Source organism: Pogona vitticeps, chromosome 12 (assembly GCF_051106095.1).
Source record: "Pogona vitticeps strain Pit_001003342236 chromosome 12, PviZW2.1, whole genome shotgun sequence".
In the NCBI taxonomy this organism is placed as follows: Eukaryota; Metazoa; Chordata; class Lepidosauria; order Squamata; family Agamidae; genus Pogona; species Pogona vitticeps.
In genome coordinates, this window is record NC_135794.1 from 2,120,141 (window position 1) to 2,137,182 (window position 17,042).

Here is a 17,042-nt window from a genome sequence, read left to right on the forward strand (position 1 = left end):
ACCTCCAGGCTGAATGCTCGGATGTCAAGGTTTCCCATCTGTTGAGGTCCATTCCTAGGGCCTTCAAATCCCGCTTGCAGATGTCCTTGCATCACAGCTGGGGTCTCCCTCTGGGGTGATTTCCCTGCACTAATTCTCCATCCAGGAGATCTTTTGGAATCCGACCATCAGCCATTCTCACGACATGCCCAAGCCAACATAGACATTGCTGTTTCAGTAATGTATACATGCTAAAAATTCCAGCTCATTCTAGGACTACTCTATTTGGAACTTTGTCTTGCCAGGTGATGCCAAAAATCTGTCGGAGGCAACATATATGGAACATGTTCAGCTTCCTCTCCTGCCGTGCACAAAGAGTTCAGGATTCACTGCAGGACAGGAGTGTGTTCAGGACACAGGCTCTATAGACCTGGATCTTGGTATATACTGTCAGCTTCTTACTGAGCCATACTCTCTTTGTGAGTCTAGAGAACATGGTAGCTGCTTTGCCAATGCATTAGCTTTGCAATAAATGACAGTAAAATATAATGCCATTGAGTAAAAAACTTTTCTTTGAAAAAAAAAAATTTTAAGCCCTAGGCCTTTTTGCTCTGTGCAGGAATGAAAAATCTCTTGGTGGCTGACCATTTTTTTTCACCTGACTGACTTGACATGTTGGGAGAACCTTTCTTGTGGAGGATAAGGGAATTTGCAGAGATTCCCCGTGCCATGTGAGAAAGAAGATGGAATGGAAGATGTAAACTGAAAAACCTACCCCCTGCATAAACCGCAGTTGTATGTGTGCATGCTAATAATTGTAAAGAGAGAAAAAAAGGAAAAACAGATCTGAGTCAATATTGACAAATAAACCCAGTACACTGGGTGTTTTGTATCTTGTCTGTGGCAATTTTCAAAGTAGGGCATTGCACATTCTCCTGTGGTAGAATATTATTCTTGGCTGTAATGTCTCTCTAAGGAGGTGCTCTAATTAATGCAAAGCAGTTTGCTTACTACTTAATAAAATATCCAGCCTTTCAAACTTCTTTTTTTTTAAAAAGCAGGAACAGAATTGAATACCTTTATTAAGCAAAAGACTATAAAAGAAGGTGTGTTTTACAAATGCTGGGGAGGGGGGCACGTGGAGGCCCTGATAAAGGTAGACAATATCAGAAGCTGATATCTAAGTGGATATTTTGAACACACGCAACGGAGATGGACTGAACAGCCGCGGAGACCCTGCTCTAATGCAAAGCTCTAAATGTGTGTCTTCACTCACTGATGATAGAATTCAAGGGTGGGCAGTCTTTCAGAGGCTGGTGGACTACAATGCCCACCAACCCTAGGTAATAGCAGGGAATGCTGGGAACTGGAGTCCAACAACAGCTAGGGAGAGGCAGTTTGGACTCAGAAACGAATGGGAAACCTCTGGCTCGGCAGGCAGATTCCTAAACCATTGAGCTATTCAGTTAGCTAGTCGTTCCAACAGCAAACCTAATAGGGTTTCCGAGGTATGTGGAATATTTAAAGAGCAGTTTCACCAGTTTACACAGGGAGCTTCCATGGCTGAACAGAGATTTGAACCCAGGTCGCTTGAGTCCTAGTTCCCAGCTGCAAAAGTATACGCCAGTGCACAGTTTAATTCGCGGACAGAATAATCTCTGTAGCTTGCAGTCCTGTATGGCACTTCTGTACAGTCAACATGTACAGTATTTTTCTCGTTTGTTTTTCAACACACCAGAGCAGCAGCTTTTTTCTGAGGCAGGAAATCTCAGCAACTCTCCGTGGCTGGTATTATTTGTAATCTTTTTTTTAAAAAAATCTAATTGATATGTTTGGCCCATTGCAAAAATATCTACCCCTCAAGTCTGAACCTCCCTCCGCTTTCATACGATAAACCAGCTCAAAAACCTGATCGGTGCCAAAATGGCTGAAATTCCAGTTTAATAAAACAACAAAAGCAATAATAATAATAATAATAATAATAATAATAATAATAATAATAATAATAATAATAATAATAATAATAATAATAATAATAATAATAATAATAATAATAATAATAATAATAATAATAATAATAATAGCAATAGCAACAGAACTGCAGTAGGAACAGCAGTATCAAAGAAAGAAATGATTTTTGAACTCTCTACGATAACCATTGGCCGGATGCAGAGTTGGTCAAGAAAGTTAAACCTCTCTAGAAAGCCCAGAAGAAAAAAAGATGGGGAGATTATTTTTGCTCCAGGATGCTAATCGAAACCACCGCTTCTTGCAATACCAGACTCCCGCTCGCCTTCCTGGTCTCCTCTCCCGACTGCAAGCCTCTGGGGGCAGAGACCGGATCTCCCGTATTTTATGACGGGTGTGTGAAGCGATGTATTCAACGCATGTGCCTTGGGACTACAACTCCTCTGGCCATACTGGCTGGGGATTCTGGGACTTGTTGTCCGAAAAGCATCTCTCCCAGCCTTTGCCGGCTCGCCGGTCGGTGCCTCCGCCCGGAGAGACCTGGTGGCGGGGCTGTGGGGGGGGGGAGAGGATGCTGTTATGCCGAGAGGCGACGTGGGGAGTCGCCTCAAGTCTCGCCCTCCGAGGCGAAGGGATCCCACAGAAATTGTGCAGGCTTAAAGCGGAGGAGGGAGGCAATGGGAAGGGTTGACCGCGGTTTTCCGTGTGAACGGCTGCCGCAAACCAGAGTTAAAGGTTGCGCTTTGTCTAAACCAGGATTCGGTCTCTTTTCTTCCCTTCTTTTTTTTCTGCATCCGAAGCCGTTTGTAACGAATAACGCGACAAACTCCCTCGACCCTCCCTCTCCACTTTCTGTGGTTGTTGGAGAAGCCGTGCTAGGGCGCCCGAATGGACGCGGCCAGCCTTTTCCGCCAGGGCTCCAAAACAGAAACCATCTACTATATATACCTTTTATGCAGCCCTAACACATCTAGATGTACGATGCAGTGCCTCTGGGCATGCTAAGGTTTCCTCCGCAGACATGCGATCCAAGGCCCTCTGCTCGGGAACCAAACTCCGCAGCAGCATCCCGTCAGTTGTTTCCAGAGTAGACCTACTAGAAGGAGCGGGAATACTCTGAAAGCGAGGTGCAGAGGATTTCGGGGGGCGAAGGCTGCACGTAGACCCTAAATCCCCTCTTCCCAGTTCAGCCCCTTGGCCCGAGATTACTCGGAGTTGAGCCCCGTCGCCTCTGCTGAGGTTGCACGACCTTGTTAATATCTTTGGTCTTCCTCACTTTTTAACAATTGCGGGGAGATAACAGGACAATCTCTGACAGAGGGGCTGTTGCTCAAATTTAAAGAATGGGTGGAAAGTCCTTTCACGGCACATTTAAGACTGAGACTGAGGAGATATATATGGCGCCGGCTTCCGTGGATTGCAGCGCACTTGGTTCTTCAGGTGCCCCTGAAGAAGCGTGCTGTGGTTTCCGGAAGCTGGCGCTGCCCAACGAGCCTTGTTAGGCTTTAAGGTGCCACGGGACTCTTCGCTCGTTTTGCGGCGACAGGCCAACAGGGCTGTGTCCTTTAAAACATGCAACTCTATGCAAGTCTACTCGGAAGTAATTCTCCACGAATTCAGCCCGGGGGCTGACTGGATTGTAAAACTGTAGCCTACACCGGGATACAACGCAGTCCTGCGCAGCTTAACTCAGAAGTTACGTCCCATTGGCCGAAATCCGGTATCTATTAAAGATCGTCTTTTCATGACGTCAACCGCCTTGCGTCCGTTTTAAGGAGAAAGACGGGGTAAAAAAAAATATCTAAAATAAATAAACAGGTCAGACCAGAGGAGGTTTGTTGAATCAATGGGGATTGATTTGGTGAGTCGGCACCTCTGTAAGGTCCATTGAATCAACAGGTCTACTCAAGCCGCTGTTCCCAACGTTTCCCAAAATGTTGCAGCCTTTCGGAGGTGTCCCGAAACGCTTCCGAGACTTCCCACGGCCCGTTTTATTTCCCCCTTGTTTTCTGTGTTCTTCTTTTTCTTCAAACCAAAATGACTCTTTCTGGCAGTGGGATGGATCTTCAAACACACACACACACACACACACACACACGGACCAGAGGCCACTTTACGTGCCTTGCCCTTCCCAACCAGGATGCTGACGCAACTTGCAAACAGAGGGGGCGGAGGGTCTCCCCTCCCTCCCTCCCTCCCTTTCTACTTCACCCACTTCTAAAAAGGAAAGGAGAAAAAGAGGGGTGGGGGTGGGGAAGCGAGAAGGGGGGGCGGCGGGAAGAGAGAGAGAGAGGCATTGAAATTCCGGGGAAGTAGCAGAGGTGGTTTCCTACTCCTTCAGTCAGAAACGGGTTAGTGAAAATACAGGCTTTTTTTTGTCTCCAGGAGAAGGGGGAGAGAAAAGGGAAAAACGCGCGGGAGGGAGGGAGGGAGGGGGGGTTTGTCCTAAATCTACATCGGTGGCCCGGTCTGGCTTTCCCATTCTCTGCCTTTTTCTTTTCAAGTCAATGAAGTGCCCTGAGACCCGGGGTTTGATCTAGTCAATTGCACAATGTGACAGAATTCTGATATATTTGTTTAATGCTTTTCAAAGGACCTCCTTTCACGCTTATTTCCACACCCGCGTCCCCACCCCCCCATCCCCCCCACCCCATCCCCGCCTTTGCAAACCAAGCCCCGGGTGAGGAGAGAAAAGTGGGCGGCGGGCCTGCGGGGGGGGGGGAGGAGGGAGGGAGGGAGAGGGGTTGTGTCTTGTTTGCCGGTTGTTTTTCTCTCTTCTTCTTGCCCTTTTTTTCATTCTTTATTTTTTTTCTACTCTTTCCTTCCTCCTCCCCCCCCCCGTAAAAAAAAAATAAAGTTCCCTTCAGCTGAAATCCGGCCCAGCGACCTTGTTTAGAACTTGTGGAGCGGTAGTTTGAAGTTATAGGCAGACAGAGAAAATGAGAGGGTTTCTCTCAACCCCCCCCCCCGCCGCCGCCGCCGCCGCCGTCTTTCCCCTCTTTCGTCCCCCCCACCCCTCCTTTTTTTTCTCAGAAGACTCGGAAAGTGGGAGGAAAGAAAGAAACAGCTGTGAAGTTATTGTCGGGTCCTCGAGTGGGACTCGGAGGGCGATTGTGAGCCCTCGGCAGGAGGTCCAAAGCCTCCCTTTTATAGGCTGTAATTGAAACATATTAATTAGATAATTTGTTGTTAGTTTAAAAGAAACAAATATAGCCCCTTCCAGGCTTCACGGAGCGGCCTTCTTTTCCCATCTCTCTCTCCCCACTTCCCACCCCCCACAAACCCGCCATCTCCTCCGGCGGGGCTGGGCGTTCATTTCCTTAATATGTATTATTCCGTGGATATATTCTGGGATTTTAGACTCAACAAGAAAGAAAGAAAGAAAGAAAGAAAGAAAGAAAGAAAGAAAGAAAGAAAGAAAGAAAGAAAGAAAGAAAGAAAGAAAGAAAGAAAGAAAGAAAGAAAGAAAGAAAGAAAGAAAGAAAGACTTTACTAAACTACATCCTCCTTTTTCCTTTTCCCCCCTTCCCACCCCCCTTTTTCTTTTTTGCGCAAAAGACAGGGCCTTCTAAACCTACCTGACTTAAAAGCGAAATTAAAAAGGGACGGGAGAGTCCGGCCTTTCTAGAAAGGGAAGCAAACTTGCATCAGGAAATTGCGCTGGCGAATTTCTGCTCCTTTTGTGTTCCCTGGACTCCGTTTTCCACTTGGTTGGGATGGGAAAGGTCGTGTTGCGTGGGGTGTGTGTGTGTGGGTGGGTGGGTGGGTGGACTGGCTTGCATCTGGAACTCCTGCGCTGGAATTAAACCAGGGGAGACCAGGGGAGAGGGAGAGGGGAGAAACAAAGTAGGAAACAGGGAAGACTTTTAAAATATAATAATAATCAAAAGAGCCGGAGCTTCTTTTGCGCAAATCGTGTCCAGCTGCCTGACGAGTTCGCGGCAGGTCTGAAAAACTGCGCAAAAATGAGGCAGTGCCGCGTGTGGGTTTTTGGATTGTTTCTTCCCCCCCCCCCCATAGCGTGCGCAAGAGAACTTCGTATTGGATTCTGTTGGCCGGATTTGCTGGAGGCCTCGGGTCCGATCTTGGGGGGGGAGGAACCTCGCCCTGACTTACTCCTTGGAAAGCAAGCTCTGCTTGATGTCCATCTGGAATCCCAACACAAAGCGGGGGGGGGGGGGAAATATCTCCGGAGAGTTGGCTGCGAGGTAGAATCCCAGGGATCTCTCCCGGGATCAACTCCACATCTCGAGAGCAAGTCTGTCTCTGGGAATCGTCTCTGAATTTCTCTCTCTCTCTCTCAGTGTGTTTTGGTGTTGTTTTTAAGCAAACCAAAGAGGCTGGTTGAGGAAGCCAGGCAGGTGGCTGAGCGCTTGGAGGCCTGCGGTTTTTCAGTCTTCACCAGGGTTACCTTCTCTGGCAAGGCTCTTTTTACAACCGGACAGATTTGAGCGCCTCCTGAGTTTCAGCTTCGTGGTTTGTGCGCGCGTGCACAAAGGCGCCCGCCTCCCGCAACAAACGCGCGCGCTCTAGAGTGGAAGTGGCTGGTGGAAAGGGCGACTCCCCTCGCTCAAGCAGACTTCCAGCGACTCTTTTTTGGGGGGTGGGTGGGATGGGGTTAGGATTGGGTCCAGCGCCTGCAATCCTGGTCGTCTCCCATGGATAACAGTCCAGTGGATCTTATTGAGACAGGATTGCCACCGAATGGGACGCAATCCAGCAAAAAGCCAAGAAATCCATTCATGGTTAACTCCCGTTGAAATTAGTCAAATAGCACCTGCGCACTATTCAATACCTCTGATTTTAAACGAAAAAAGCATGCCGTTAATACAAATCTGGATATTCAGGTTCCCAGTGGGTTTACTTCTTGGTCTGCCGGTACAGGATCCCAGCCATAATGACGAAGGCTAGCGAACCTCTGTGGTGGAAAAAACACTGTTAAAGCCTCCGCGTGGTAGAAGGCGTGAAGGAGAATCTGGAACTTCACACGTGCACCTTAATGCGTGCCATTCACTACTGACCTGTTCTCTACATGACTATGCTTTAGCAATAATGCCTCGAGAAGGCATCTGAACCAGGAAACTCTTATAAATGGTTAGGAAATCGCGTGGTTAAGAGTTTTCCATATGGTTCCGTTCGACCTGCACGAAACCCACTCATTTCAGTAGAAAGAAATTCGAAGCTGTCTATTCAAATAGAAAAAAGAGGGGACCCCCCCCACACACAATCATTCTTAAGGCTGTTTTATTTTTCTCCCCAGAGACAGCCTTTCCCTTCTCTCCCCCCCCCCCGCCTTGTTTATTTAGGTCCTCTCCATATTGAAATAATGCAAATCAGCTTTGCATAAATTAACGTACTTTTCTGCTCCACAGAGACGACCGGGAAAGTGGCATTCCGGCTTCACGTATTTTAATGAGAAAATATTATTTGGACGGCTAGTTTCATAATTTAACGTACAGCACTCTTGAAAGCAAAACAAAACGTAACCAAAAGATAAAAAGCAAAAAAAAAAGCCCCAAACATTCGTCGGAAAACACGCATGCTGGGAGGGAAACAAGAACATCCACATTTTAAATATCATGCTCGTTCTGTACAGGAAATATTTTTTTAAGTAGAAAAAAAAAGTTAGGACTTGATCCAGCGGGAAATTTTCCCCTGCCAAGACCCACCGAAATAAACTTCGGAGAGCGGCTTCGCCTTCTTACCCACCAAGCCCTCGGGAGCGCCACTCTTTCCTTCCCACCAAATTTCCGGCTGGATCGGGCCCTGAATTTTCGTAACAGCTTCGGTTGAAACGCTTCGACGTCCGTGTTTAGTTCTGTTTTTGTCTTTTTCCTTTAACTTAAGCGGTTCACGCACAGGCGGATTTCCAGCAAACTACCTACAATTAGGAAGGGGGGGGGAATACAGCGAACAAAAAGTGCATTTTACACTGTCGGTGGCCATTCCTATTCACAAACATGTACAGTTTCCCCGGGAGGGCCCCCCCCCCGTCGACATCCCGCCACCCCCCTGCTCCCTCAGCTGGTTTCCAAAGATTTAACAGCAAAGATGGAGGAGAACTTAAAACAAAAACAAAAAAACAACCTTTAGGTCCATCATCCTCTTTCAAAAATGTTAAAATAAAGCATCTCGGATGCTTGAGCCACCGAGCCAGGTTTTCTCTCGTTAAAAACACATTGCATGTTTTCAAAACGTTCTTAGAAGTATCTCCCGCTTAGAAATTAAACATTCAGAAGGGAAGAGTCAGGAAAACATGAGGGCTAGGCGGAGAAAATCCTGCACTCCGGTGTAACATGTAGACGGCTTTGTAAACAGGAGGGAATCTGACCCAGGACAAGTATTTAGGGACAGCGGCGCCGTCCTAGGCATGTTTTGGCCGGAGATTTCACCACATTCAGTCTAGCCTTGCTCCCGGGAAAGCACCCTCAGGACTGCAGAGACACTGTGGACTGGCTTAAACGCAACAGGGACAGCAACCTTATTCACGGCACCTTTACCGGGAAGTAAATCCCACCGATTAATTCTCATCTGGTTACTCTAGGGTAAGCATCCCTGGTTTAGGTTGTGGTGGCCTCACACTTGAGGATGGAAACCCAGGCACACTTACCTGGGAGTAAGCCTTCCTGGGCACTGGCCTCGGAGCCCACCTGTACAGCATTGCCCCGTAAAACCTTTTTTAGAATGAATCGGTTTTTTTTTTTAAAAAAACACCGTCTTAATTTTCCGTATTTTTTTTTTAAAAAGTCTCATGCCCTTTCCTTCTCTGCTTCCGCCCTTCCCACGTTTCCCTAAACTCGAATTATGCAGTTAAGAGGTTTCTTTCGGATTTTTTAAAAAAGGGACCAAGCCCGGCGCGGGAAGTAGGAACCCTTTTTCTCTTTTTTTGCGAGGGGTCGCTTTTTGGAGGGCCAGAGGGACTTCCTCCCATCCTATAAATAAACAAAGAAACGACCCAACGCCCTTTGAATGCGGCGTTTGGGAGGGAGGTCTCTTTAAAAAAGAAAGAACAGCCCAGCGTCTCTGGAAACTCAAACCAGGGGGAAAAGCGAGACTTCTCTGCAGCCGCTTGAACATAACGGTGGCTTTTAATCTGATTCCCCCCTCCTTTTTTTTCTGAAGAGGGAAAATCCTGGCAGGCGTGGAATAGAGGAGGAGAGAAAGGATTTGTGCAGACAAAACTGGACAAGGACGGGGCCCAACCGGAGGGAGACTCTCCCCTGCCTTTTCTCTCCTGCAAGGAGCGGCAGAAAGCTTCCTCCCTTTTCCACGCGGGCGCCTGCGGAGGGCGCGAAGATGCTTAAAGTTCTGGAAACTTGGAAGCTGCTGGGGAACATCGGAGGAGGGTGGGGAGTGGAGGTGGAGGGCGTGGGGTTTAGGGGAGACCCGGACCCCCATCCACCCCCCCCACCCACGCGCCCGCACTGTTTCACAAAGCCAAGACCGTTCGCACCCGCGGGCATGTCCGGCAAGATCTGGCCAGGCGGCGGCGGCGGCGGCGAGGGGGGGGGTGTTGCGACACCGAAGGACCTTTGGAGAGAGGGAGGGAGGGAGGGGGTCCCCCGGATTGGGGGGTGCCCCTCTCCTCGCTCCCCATTCCCCCCCCCCGCCTCGGGTCCAGTCCCGCACATCCCACGCGGGCACCTCGCCCCGGCTGCTGTGCTCCGAAGCAGTCCCGGCCCCGGGGCGGGCAGGCGGGCAGGCGGGCAGGCGGGCAGTGGAGGTCAGTGGACGGCGACCACCGAGTGGAGAGCGGAGGCCGGGCTGGTCAGCGTCTCGCTCGGGGTGGCCGGGCTGCTTTGGCTGGTGGCGGTCTGCGAGGAGGTGGGGCTGAGCGAGGGCGGCGAGTTCGAGAGCAGCGTGGGGATCGGGGCCGGCAGGGACGGCAGGCCCGGGACAGCGGCCCCCGGCGTCGGCTTGATGGGCACCGGGATGGCCGGCAGAGTCTGCCCCCCGCCGCCGACGCCCCCGCCGCCGACGCCCCCGCCGCCGTGGCAGAGGGGCTTGAGGGGCACCCCGTAGGCGGCGGCGGCGGCCACGGCGGCGGCCGAGCTGTAGTCGCCGCCGGCCGCCATGGAGATGGGGGCGGCCGGGTCCAGCATCCCCGGGCCGTAGACGTGGGGCCAGCCGGTGCCCACGGCGGCCAGCTGGTTGGGCAGCGGGTAGGCGGCCGGCACGGGCTGCATGGCGGAGAAGGCCAGCCCGCCGGGCATCTTGTACTCGCGGGCGATGATGTTCTCGATGGCGAAGGGGTGCTTGAAGCCCGAGGGCTGGGCCACGGCGCCCAGGTTGTAGGGGGGCATCTGGGGCAGGTGGGAGCCCCCTCCGCCTCCTCCGCCGCCTCCTCCTCCCCCGGCGGCGGCGGCGGCGGCCAGGGCGCTGAGCCGGAGCTTGGCCTGCTGCTGGAGGTACTGGGCGGCCTCGGCGGCGCCGGGCTTGGAGGGGGCCAGCGGGTCGGCCTTGAGCACCTTGAAGCGCTTGCGGCGCCGCAGGAAGCTGCCGTTCTCGAACATGTCCCCGCAGCTCGGGTGGAGCGCCCAGAAGCTGCCCTTGCCCGGCTGGTCGGGGCGCCGCGGGATCTTGATGAAGCAGTCGTTGAAGGAGAGGTTGTGGCGCAGCGAGTTCTGCCAGCGCTGCGTGTTCTCCCGGTAGTAAGGGAAGCGGTCCATGATGAACTTGTAGATCTCGCTCAGCGGCAGCATCTTCTCCGGCGAGCTCTGGATGGCCATGGCCGTCAGCGAGATGTACGAGTAGGGCGGCTTCTGGTCGCTGTAGGTGTTGCGGCCCGGGCGAGGCATGCCGGCGGCCGGGAGGAAGCGCACCAGCAGCAGCAGGAGGACGAGGAGGACGACCTGAAGCGACCGGCGGCGCTGGAGGAGGGAGAGAGAGAGAGAGAGAGAGAAGGCGAAAAAGCGGCGGTCAGGAGAAAGGAAGCTCCTCAATCGGCGCTCGGAGGCGGAGCAGGATCCGACCCGGTTCCTCCCGGGAGGAAAAACCACTGCCTCTGGGAAAGGAAGATCGCCCGGCGCGGGCGCCCCAGCCGGGCCGGGAGAGAATCCCGAAAGAATTCCGGAAACCCGAAAGGAAACCCGAAAGAACCGCGGCCGCCAGTCTAGGAGGGCAAAACTGGGCCGGGCGGATCGAGGGTTGGGATCCGACAGCCCCCCTCCAAGTCTCAAGAAATCCCTTGGGGGATTTTTCTTTTTCTTTTAAGTGCATGGGGGGGGAAGAGATTTTTCTGCGCGGAGGGGGGTCGAGACCGGCTGGGCCCGAAAATAAGGGCAGCGCCGACTTTTCCTCCAACCTCCGGCCCCATTTTTCTTTCGGTTTGGGGAAAGGATTTGCAGGGAGACGGAAGGGGGCGGCTTGGGTTGGTTTCTGCCGGCCCTCTTGACCTCCGGCCGCTAAAGGAAGGGGCCGAGGGTGGGTCAAGGGTTCGGATCCGAGGGCAACGGGCCAGGGAGGCAGGAAAGGGGGACACCACTGGGTTGCCCGGGGGTCTGCACCCACTGACAGACCACCCCGAAAGGTCGGAAGCCGAAGCGAGGACCTCCCCTCCTTCCCCTCCCGCCCACCCCCCCTCCCGATTCCGCCCCGCGGCCGTCGCACAAAACCACGGCGTTGCTCAGCCTTTTTCCGGGCGGTACCCAGACCGCTGCCCGACCCAGTTGCTCTCGAGGAAGTCTCTCAGACCTCGAGTGGATGTGATTGCTCTTAAGCCTTCTCCGCCGCCCCTCCCGGGAAAGATCTCTCCCTCCCGCCACAACACCATCCGTTATATCGTACAAATAGTTTTCCAGAAGGGCAAACTTCCTCCTACCTGGAGCAACCCGCCGCCAGCAGCGTCTGTTCTCTTCCCTTCCACAGCCTCTCCCTCCCTCTCCCCGCTTCTCTCGCCCTCCCTCCTTCCCCTTCGTCCCTCCCTCCGGCTCTCTCTGAAAACAAAAAACCCAGCGGATTATAATCCAGGAAAGTTTCTGCTCGAATAGATTTCCGAACCTGCTAAATTGTACAAGACTTTGCCTCTCTCTTCTGTGGCGCAAACCACACGATTCTTCTCGCTCGCCCTCTCGCTCTCCCGGGCGTCTGCGCCCAGCTACCCACCCGTCTGCACGCAGGCACGCAGAGATTCCTGCTGACACCTAACAGCGGTCCCCACGTACACGCACGACGCGGAGTCTAAGGGGCGCTCCGCCTCCGCTGCGGAGAAAGCCCGCCTGGGTCGGGCGCTTCTGCCGGGCGGTGGCCCCCTTTCCCGGGGAAACCTCGGCCCCAGCAGGGTCCTGGAGGCGAAGCCAAGCCAAGGGGGTATCCCCCCCCGCGCGCCTCCGTCTCTTCCTCCTCCTCTCCCCCCCCCCCCAGCTCGCCCGCCCGCTTGCCCGGCGGCCACTCACCTCAAAGTCGGGGCGAGCGCGGGGTCCGCATCCGGCCGGACGCCGCCCGAGGAGCTTGCCCGCTGCCCGGCCTGGACGGCCCCCTTAGCGGCCAGGGCGCGCCCTCCAGCAAGTCCCGGAGGAAGGGCGCGGGTTCGGTTCCCGGGGCCGGGGCCCCAGGAGCCACGCCAGCCAGCCAGCCCCGGAGCTCGGGGAGCGGAGCCGGGCGAGCCGGCGGGGAAGGAGGGGGGGAGGAAGGGCTGAGCGCGGCGGCTGCCCGCCTGGGCAGCCCGAGCTAAAGGGCCGCCGCCGCCGCCTCCTCCTCCATGTCCTGCCTGCCGCCCTTCTGATGGGTTGCGTGCGGAGCCTGGCGCAGAAAAGACCCCTGTCGAGGCGGTTCATTAACGGGCCACTTCTTTGCTATCATATGACAATCGCCTAGGGAGGAGGGGAGGGGGCAGGAGAGGGGAGGGGGAGGGGGAGGGAGAGGGGGGAGCGGGCTGGAGGGGAGAGGCATAATCTGGTTTCATTGACACCTATTTACACGGACACCTTGGGCCAATAGGAAGCAGTCCCCGCGGAAGCCAAGGCGCAACCGCCGGAATGGAGAGAAAGGGGTGAGAAAAGCAGAAAGAGGGAGAGGGGGTGGGTGGGAGGGAGGGAGGGAGGGAGAGGGCGGGTGGCGTGCATGCGGAGGGCTGCGGGCTCGCCTCTTGCAGGACCCGGCGGGGGGGCATCGCCTGCAATTCACACTTACAAATGGAGCCACTGAGAGGCTGTTGGGGGGGGGGCGGGACGGGACGGGAGAGTGGGGGAGCGGGGTTTTGGGGAAGGGGGGAGGAAAGAGATGTTTGACGTGGAAATTGCTGGCCGGCTCTGTTCTGTTTGTTCTCCGACTTGTATTGTTGAGGAATTTAAGACGGGGGCACCGGCCCTGCGCCAACCCCCCCCCGCCCCACTCCCGCCATTACGGGCCACTTCTTTCCCCCCCCCGTCCCTCCCTCCCTCCCTCGCCCCCCCACTCCCCGCCTCGGCCCCAGCTAGAGAGTCTCTCTCCCCCCCCCCCCTTCTCTCTCGGCCTCGCTCTGGTTGCCAAATTCTTGCCTCGCCGTTTCTAAGGACTCTTTTTAAGAAAAAGGGGAAACGCGGCGGAGTTTAGGGCGCCTGATTTGTCCCCTCTGTGTTTGTGTTGAGGGCGAAAGGAGGGGGGGGGGAAACCCTGCTTTCCCCCCCCATACAGAAACCCGCGAATCCTCAGCCGCAACAATTTGCTGGAAAAGCAAGTTGTTTATTTATCCTTGATTGCTTGTTTGTTTGTTTTGGAGGGGCGAATCCAGCCGCATCACAGCAGCCCCCCCCCGCATCTGTGGCCTGAAAGGAGAGGAGGGGCAGAGTGGAGCCCCAGACATTGCCGTGAAATCCAGGAGGCGCAAAAGGGGCAGGATCCTGCTCCTTATTGATCTTATAACTGAGCACCTGGACCAGGGGGAAATTCTCTGATTTTTTTTTTTAACTTCGGATTTCTTCTTTAAAAATCCTGTTTTTCGCCCTATTCATACAGCCCCCTTGTCTCGCCTGCTGCCTTCCTGGGTTATTTTTCTTCTTTCCCTCTCGCTTTTTTTTCCTCTCTCTCTACGGGGGCATGGTGGAGAGGAAAAAGAAAAAGGACAGCTCATTTTTTAAAAAATTACAATGTTCCAGATAAAGTTGCCGGCGCACGGCCGCGCTCCGGCCCAACAAAAACGCTTGTGAAGAGCACAGATGGTCGTGGGAAAGAGTTACGCCACTGCTCAGTACTTTCGCGGAAAGCAGTCGGAAGACCGTCTGCCTCCTGAGGTGACGCACCTATGAAGGAACGGTCTTCTAAAGCCCGTGAAACGAGTCTTCTGAATCGGTTTAGCTTCCTTCCCTGTCACCCCCCATTTGTTCCTGCGCTTAAAAACAGACAGTTGTATGACCATCCGAGGAGTAATTTCAAGCCTTCCGCATATCGGGATTTTTGCCTGTGCCTGGCGATCCAGGAGCAGATTAAGCAGACGCCCTTAGATTTTAAACCCACCTTCGTAGGGACCCTGAACGCCTGCCTTGCGTGCAAGCAGTCCGTGTGGCGAGTAGGTTGCCATTAAGCAACCTCCACCAGGAGTGATCGGAAGTACGCGCGTTCGCACGTTACGGTTTCAGTACTACTTGCCTCGAAAAGGTAGCGCATGCATGTGGTCAGCTGTGGAACGCGTGTGTGCCTTCACCCGTGGGCTGGAGCTGATCGGCTCCCAGTGGAACTCTGAGCGGGCAGCGTAGATTTGTGGCTGCGTAACGTGTGAATGGGCAAGAGAGAAGTATTTTGGGCATGGCCTAGTACTCCTTTACCTCTCTCTCTCTCTTTTCCAAGCTAAATCTCAGTGACACCTGTATCTAAATTACGATTTTGGGCAGCCAGCAAGGGCGAACCAACCTCTGATCTCCCGTGTAAATCAGAGGTTGCGCCCGTAGATCGGCCTGGGCACAGAAGAAGAGGGTAGTTCACTACACAGGGTGGAGATGATGGTGAATGAGCTGCGGGAAGCGATCTGTGAGGCCGACTCGAGAAAAAAAAAACCTGAGCAACGCAGGAATTAGCTGATCTCTACCCACAGACCTCGGAAAGGGCTGAGCGCCCGGCGGAGGGGAGGGGGCGGCGGAAACGGGGTTCGGCCACATCTCTCCGGAAATCTAGCCATGCCCCGATCTGGGGGAGGGGGCTGACATTTCTTTACCTAATAAACATGGGAAGGGCGCCCCTTAAATGTCTGCTTCCCTTCCCAACGGTCTCCGAGAGCAGACAGTTATAAAAGTCACCTAAATGCAACACAATGGCGCTGCCCTCGAAAACCAACAACGTTTATAACTTGGAAAGGATGAAAGACGAGGGTTATCGTCCTGATGGAGAAAGACAGAATCCTATTTTAAAAAAGAAAGAAAGAAAGAAAGAAAGAAAACGAAAAACAAAACCAGAAACGAAAAGAAAAAGAAAAACAAACAAAACACCTACACACGAGTAATAATGAAAAGCTTTGAGATTTCCGGCAGTCCAAAGAAATTTGCGCTCAGCAGCTTCTTCACCCCACAACCATCCTCCAAGGTAGGCCAGCGGTGCACCCCCTTCTGCTTTTAAACACTGCCCGGGGGGGGGGGACACAGGGATTTTTGAAGTCAGGCCAAACACAACACCTTGTAGGATCACCCTGCGCAGAAGAGAGCCACAGGGGAAGGAATAATTCCGTTCCAAACTAATTATCAGGCAAAGATTTAATTCGATGAAGTGGTAGAGGATGGCAAAATGCAGGGGCGGAGAGTGGGTAGCAGTTGAACCTGGGCTAAAGGAGGTTAGATATTTCTACAATGCACAACGACCCTGTGGAACTCCTTGCCACCTGATGCTCAAGTGGCTTCCACCTCGCCGTGATTCTCCCCCCCAAAAAATCTAACGATTGTATACTGTGGATGAGGGGGAGCCCCTTCTATAAGCTCTGCAACAACAGCACTGCCAGGTTGGATCCTCATATTTATTCTCCTGGTATAGTGGCAGAGGCAAAGAACAGGACGGGGGGACGTTAGATTGGGAACTGGATCACCCACAGATCGCATCCCTAAACGCTCCATATCATGGACGGGACAAGATGCGCAGCTAGAGTGGGTCAAGGAACCAGATCCAGTGAAGAGAACGGGGAGTAAAGGTGGCTTAGTGGGAGATTCATTCATTCATTCATTCATTCATTCATTCATTCATTCATTCATTCATTCATTCATTCAATCATTCAATCATTCATTCATTTATATGCCGCTTTTCTCCTCGTAGGGAAACGCCAGATTCGATTCCTCTAGGGAGAAACAGCTGCAAATTATACTAAACCGCTCTCATATGAAAAAGGACGCGCATTTTGTTTCTTTACCCATATATTTCACCTCCGGCCTGAGATTCTACGCACACTTACTCAGGAGTAAGTATCAGCGAACCGCAGGCTTATTGCCTAGCTTCGGTCTTTACTTTCCTCCTCGAAAAGGGCGGGCGGGAGCAGGACTGGGTGCAAAGGGCGGCTCCTTTCTTGCGAAGTTTTCTTTTTCTTTGAACGGACACGCCCCACACACGCACTCTCTCTCTCTCTCTCTCACACACACACACACACACACACGCACGCACGCACGCACGCACCCCTCATTAACCACATTTTCGTTGCTGGTCAATAACTCACCAAAACGTAACTTAAACACGACGAATTTAGGAGATTAAACAATTTCATTAATATTGAAATGGCGCCGGAGCCGGAGCGCAGCCCGCTTGAGATGCAAGCGCACGTTTTTCAATATTAACAGAAGTACTTGAAGAGAAGAATAATGTCACCTTCTTAATTCAGCAAAAATAAAAGGGAAGGGGGAAGGGGGGAGAAAGGGAGAGCAGAGAAGCTCTTTGAAGTTCTTCCGAAGGCTTTCTGTCGGGATTCTTAATCCGCATCTCCAAAGGAGACCGTCCTTCCCGGATACAATGGGAATATTCGCCTCCTTGGCGAGGAAATTCGTTTGCACAGACCGCGCACGTGCGTGCGTGCGTGTGCAGTTGTGTTTTCCCCTCTGATGTCTCCAGACAAGACTCGGGCGGGAAGGAACGCCCCCTCTACAAAAATTAGGCGGTGAAAGCCAGGGAGACGGGGATGCTCCGAAGCCCCACCTAAGGCCACCTCGCCGGGC

The 17,042-nt window shown here is 53.1% G+C and overlaps 1 protein-coding gene across 1 annotated transcript; it reads right to left on the reverse strand.

The window, feature by feature from the left end:
* Nucleotides 1-7,339: 7,339 nt before the first annotated feature.
* FOXB1 (forkhead box B1) lies at nucleotides 7,340-12,907 on the reverse strand. Its single transcript, XM_072981907.2, has 2 exons — nucleotides 12,342-12,907; nucleotides 7,340-10,817 (listed from the first exon to the last, which is right to left on the reverse strand). The coding sequence occupies exon 2, from the start codon at nucleotides 10,743-10,745 to the stop codon at nucleotides 9,672-9,674; it is 1,074 nt and encodes a 357-aa protein (XP_072838008.2). The 5' UTR covers nucleotides 10,746-10,817; nucleotides 12,342-12,907; the 3' UTR covers nucleotides 7,340-9,671.
* Between the last annotated feature and the right edge of the window lie 4,135 nt (nucleotides 12,908-17,042).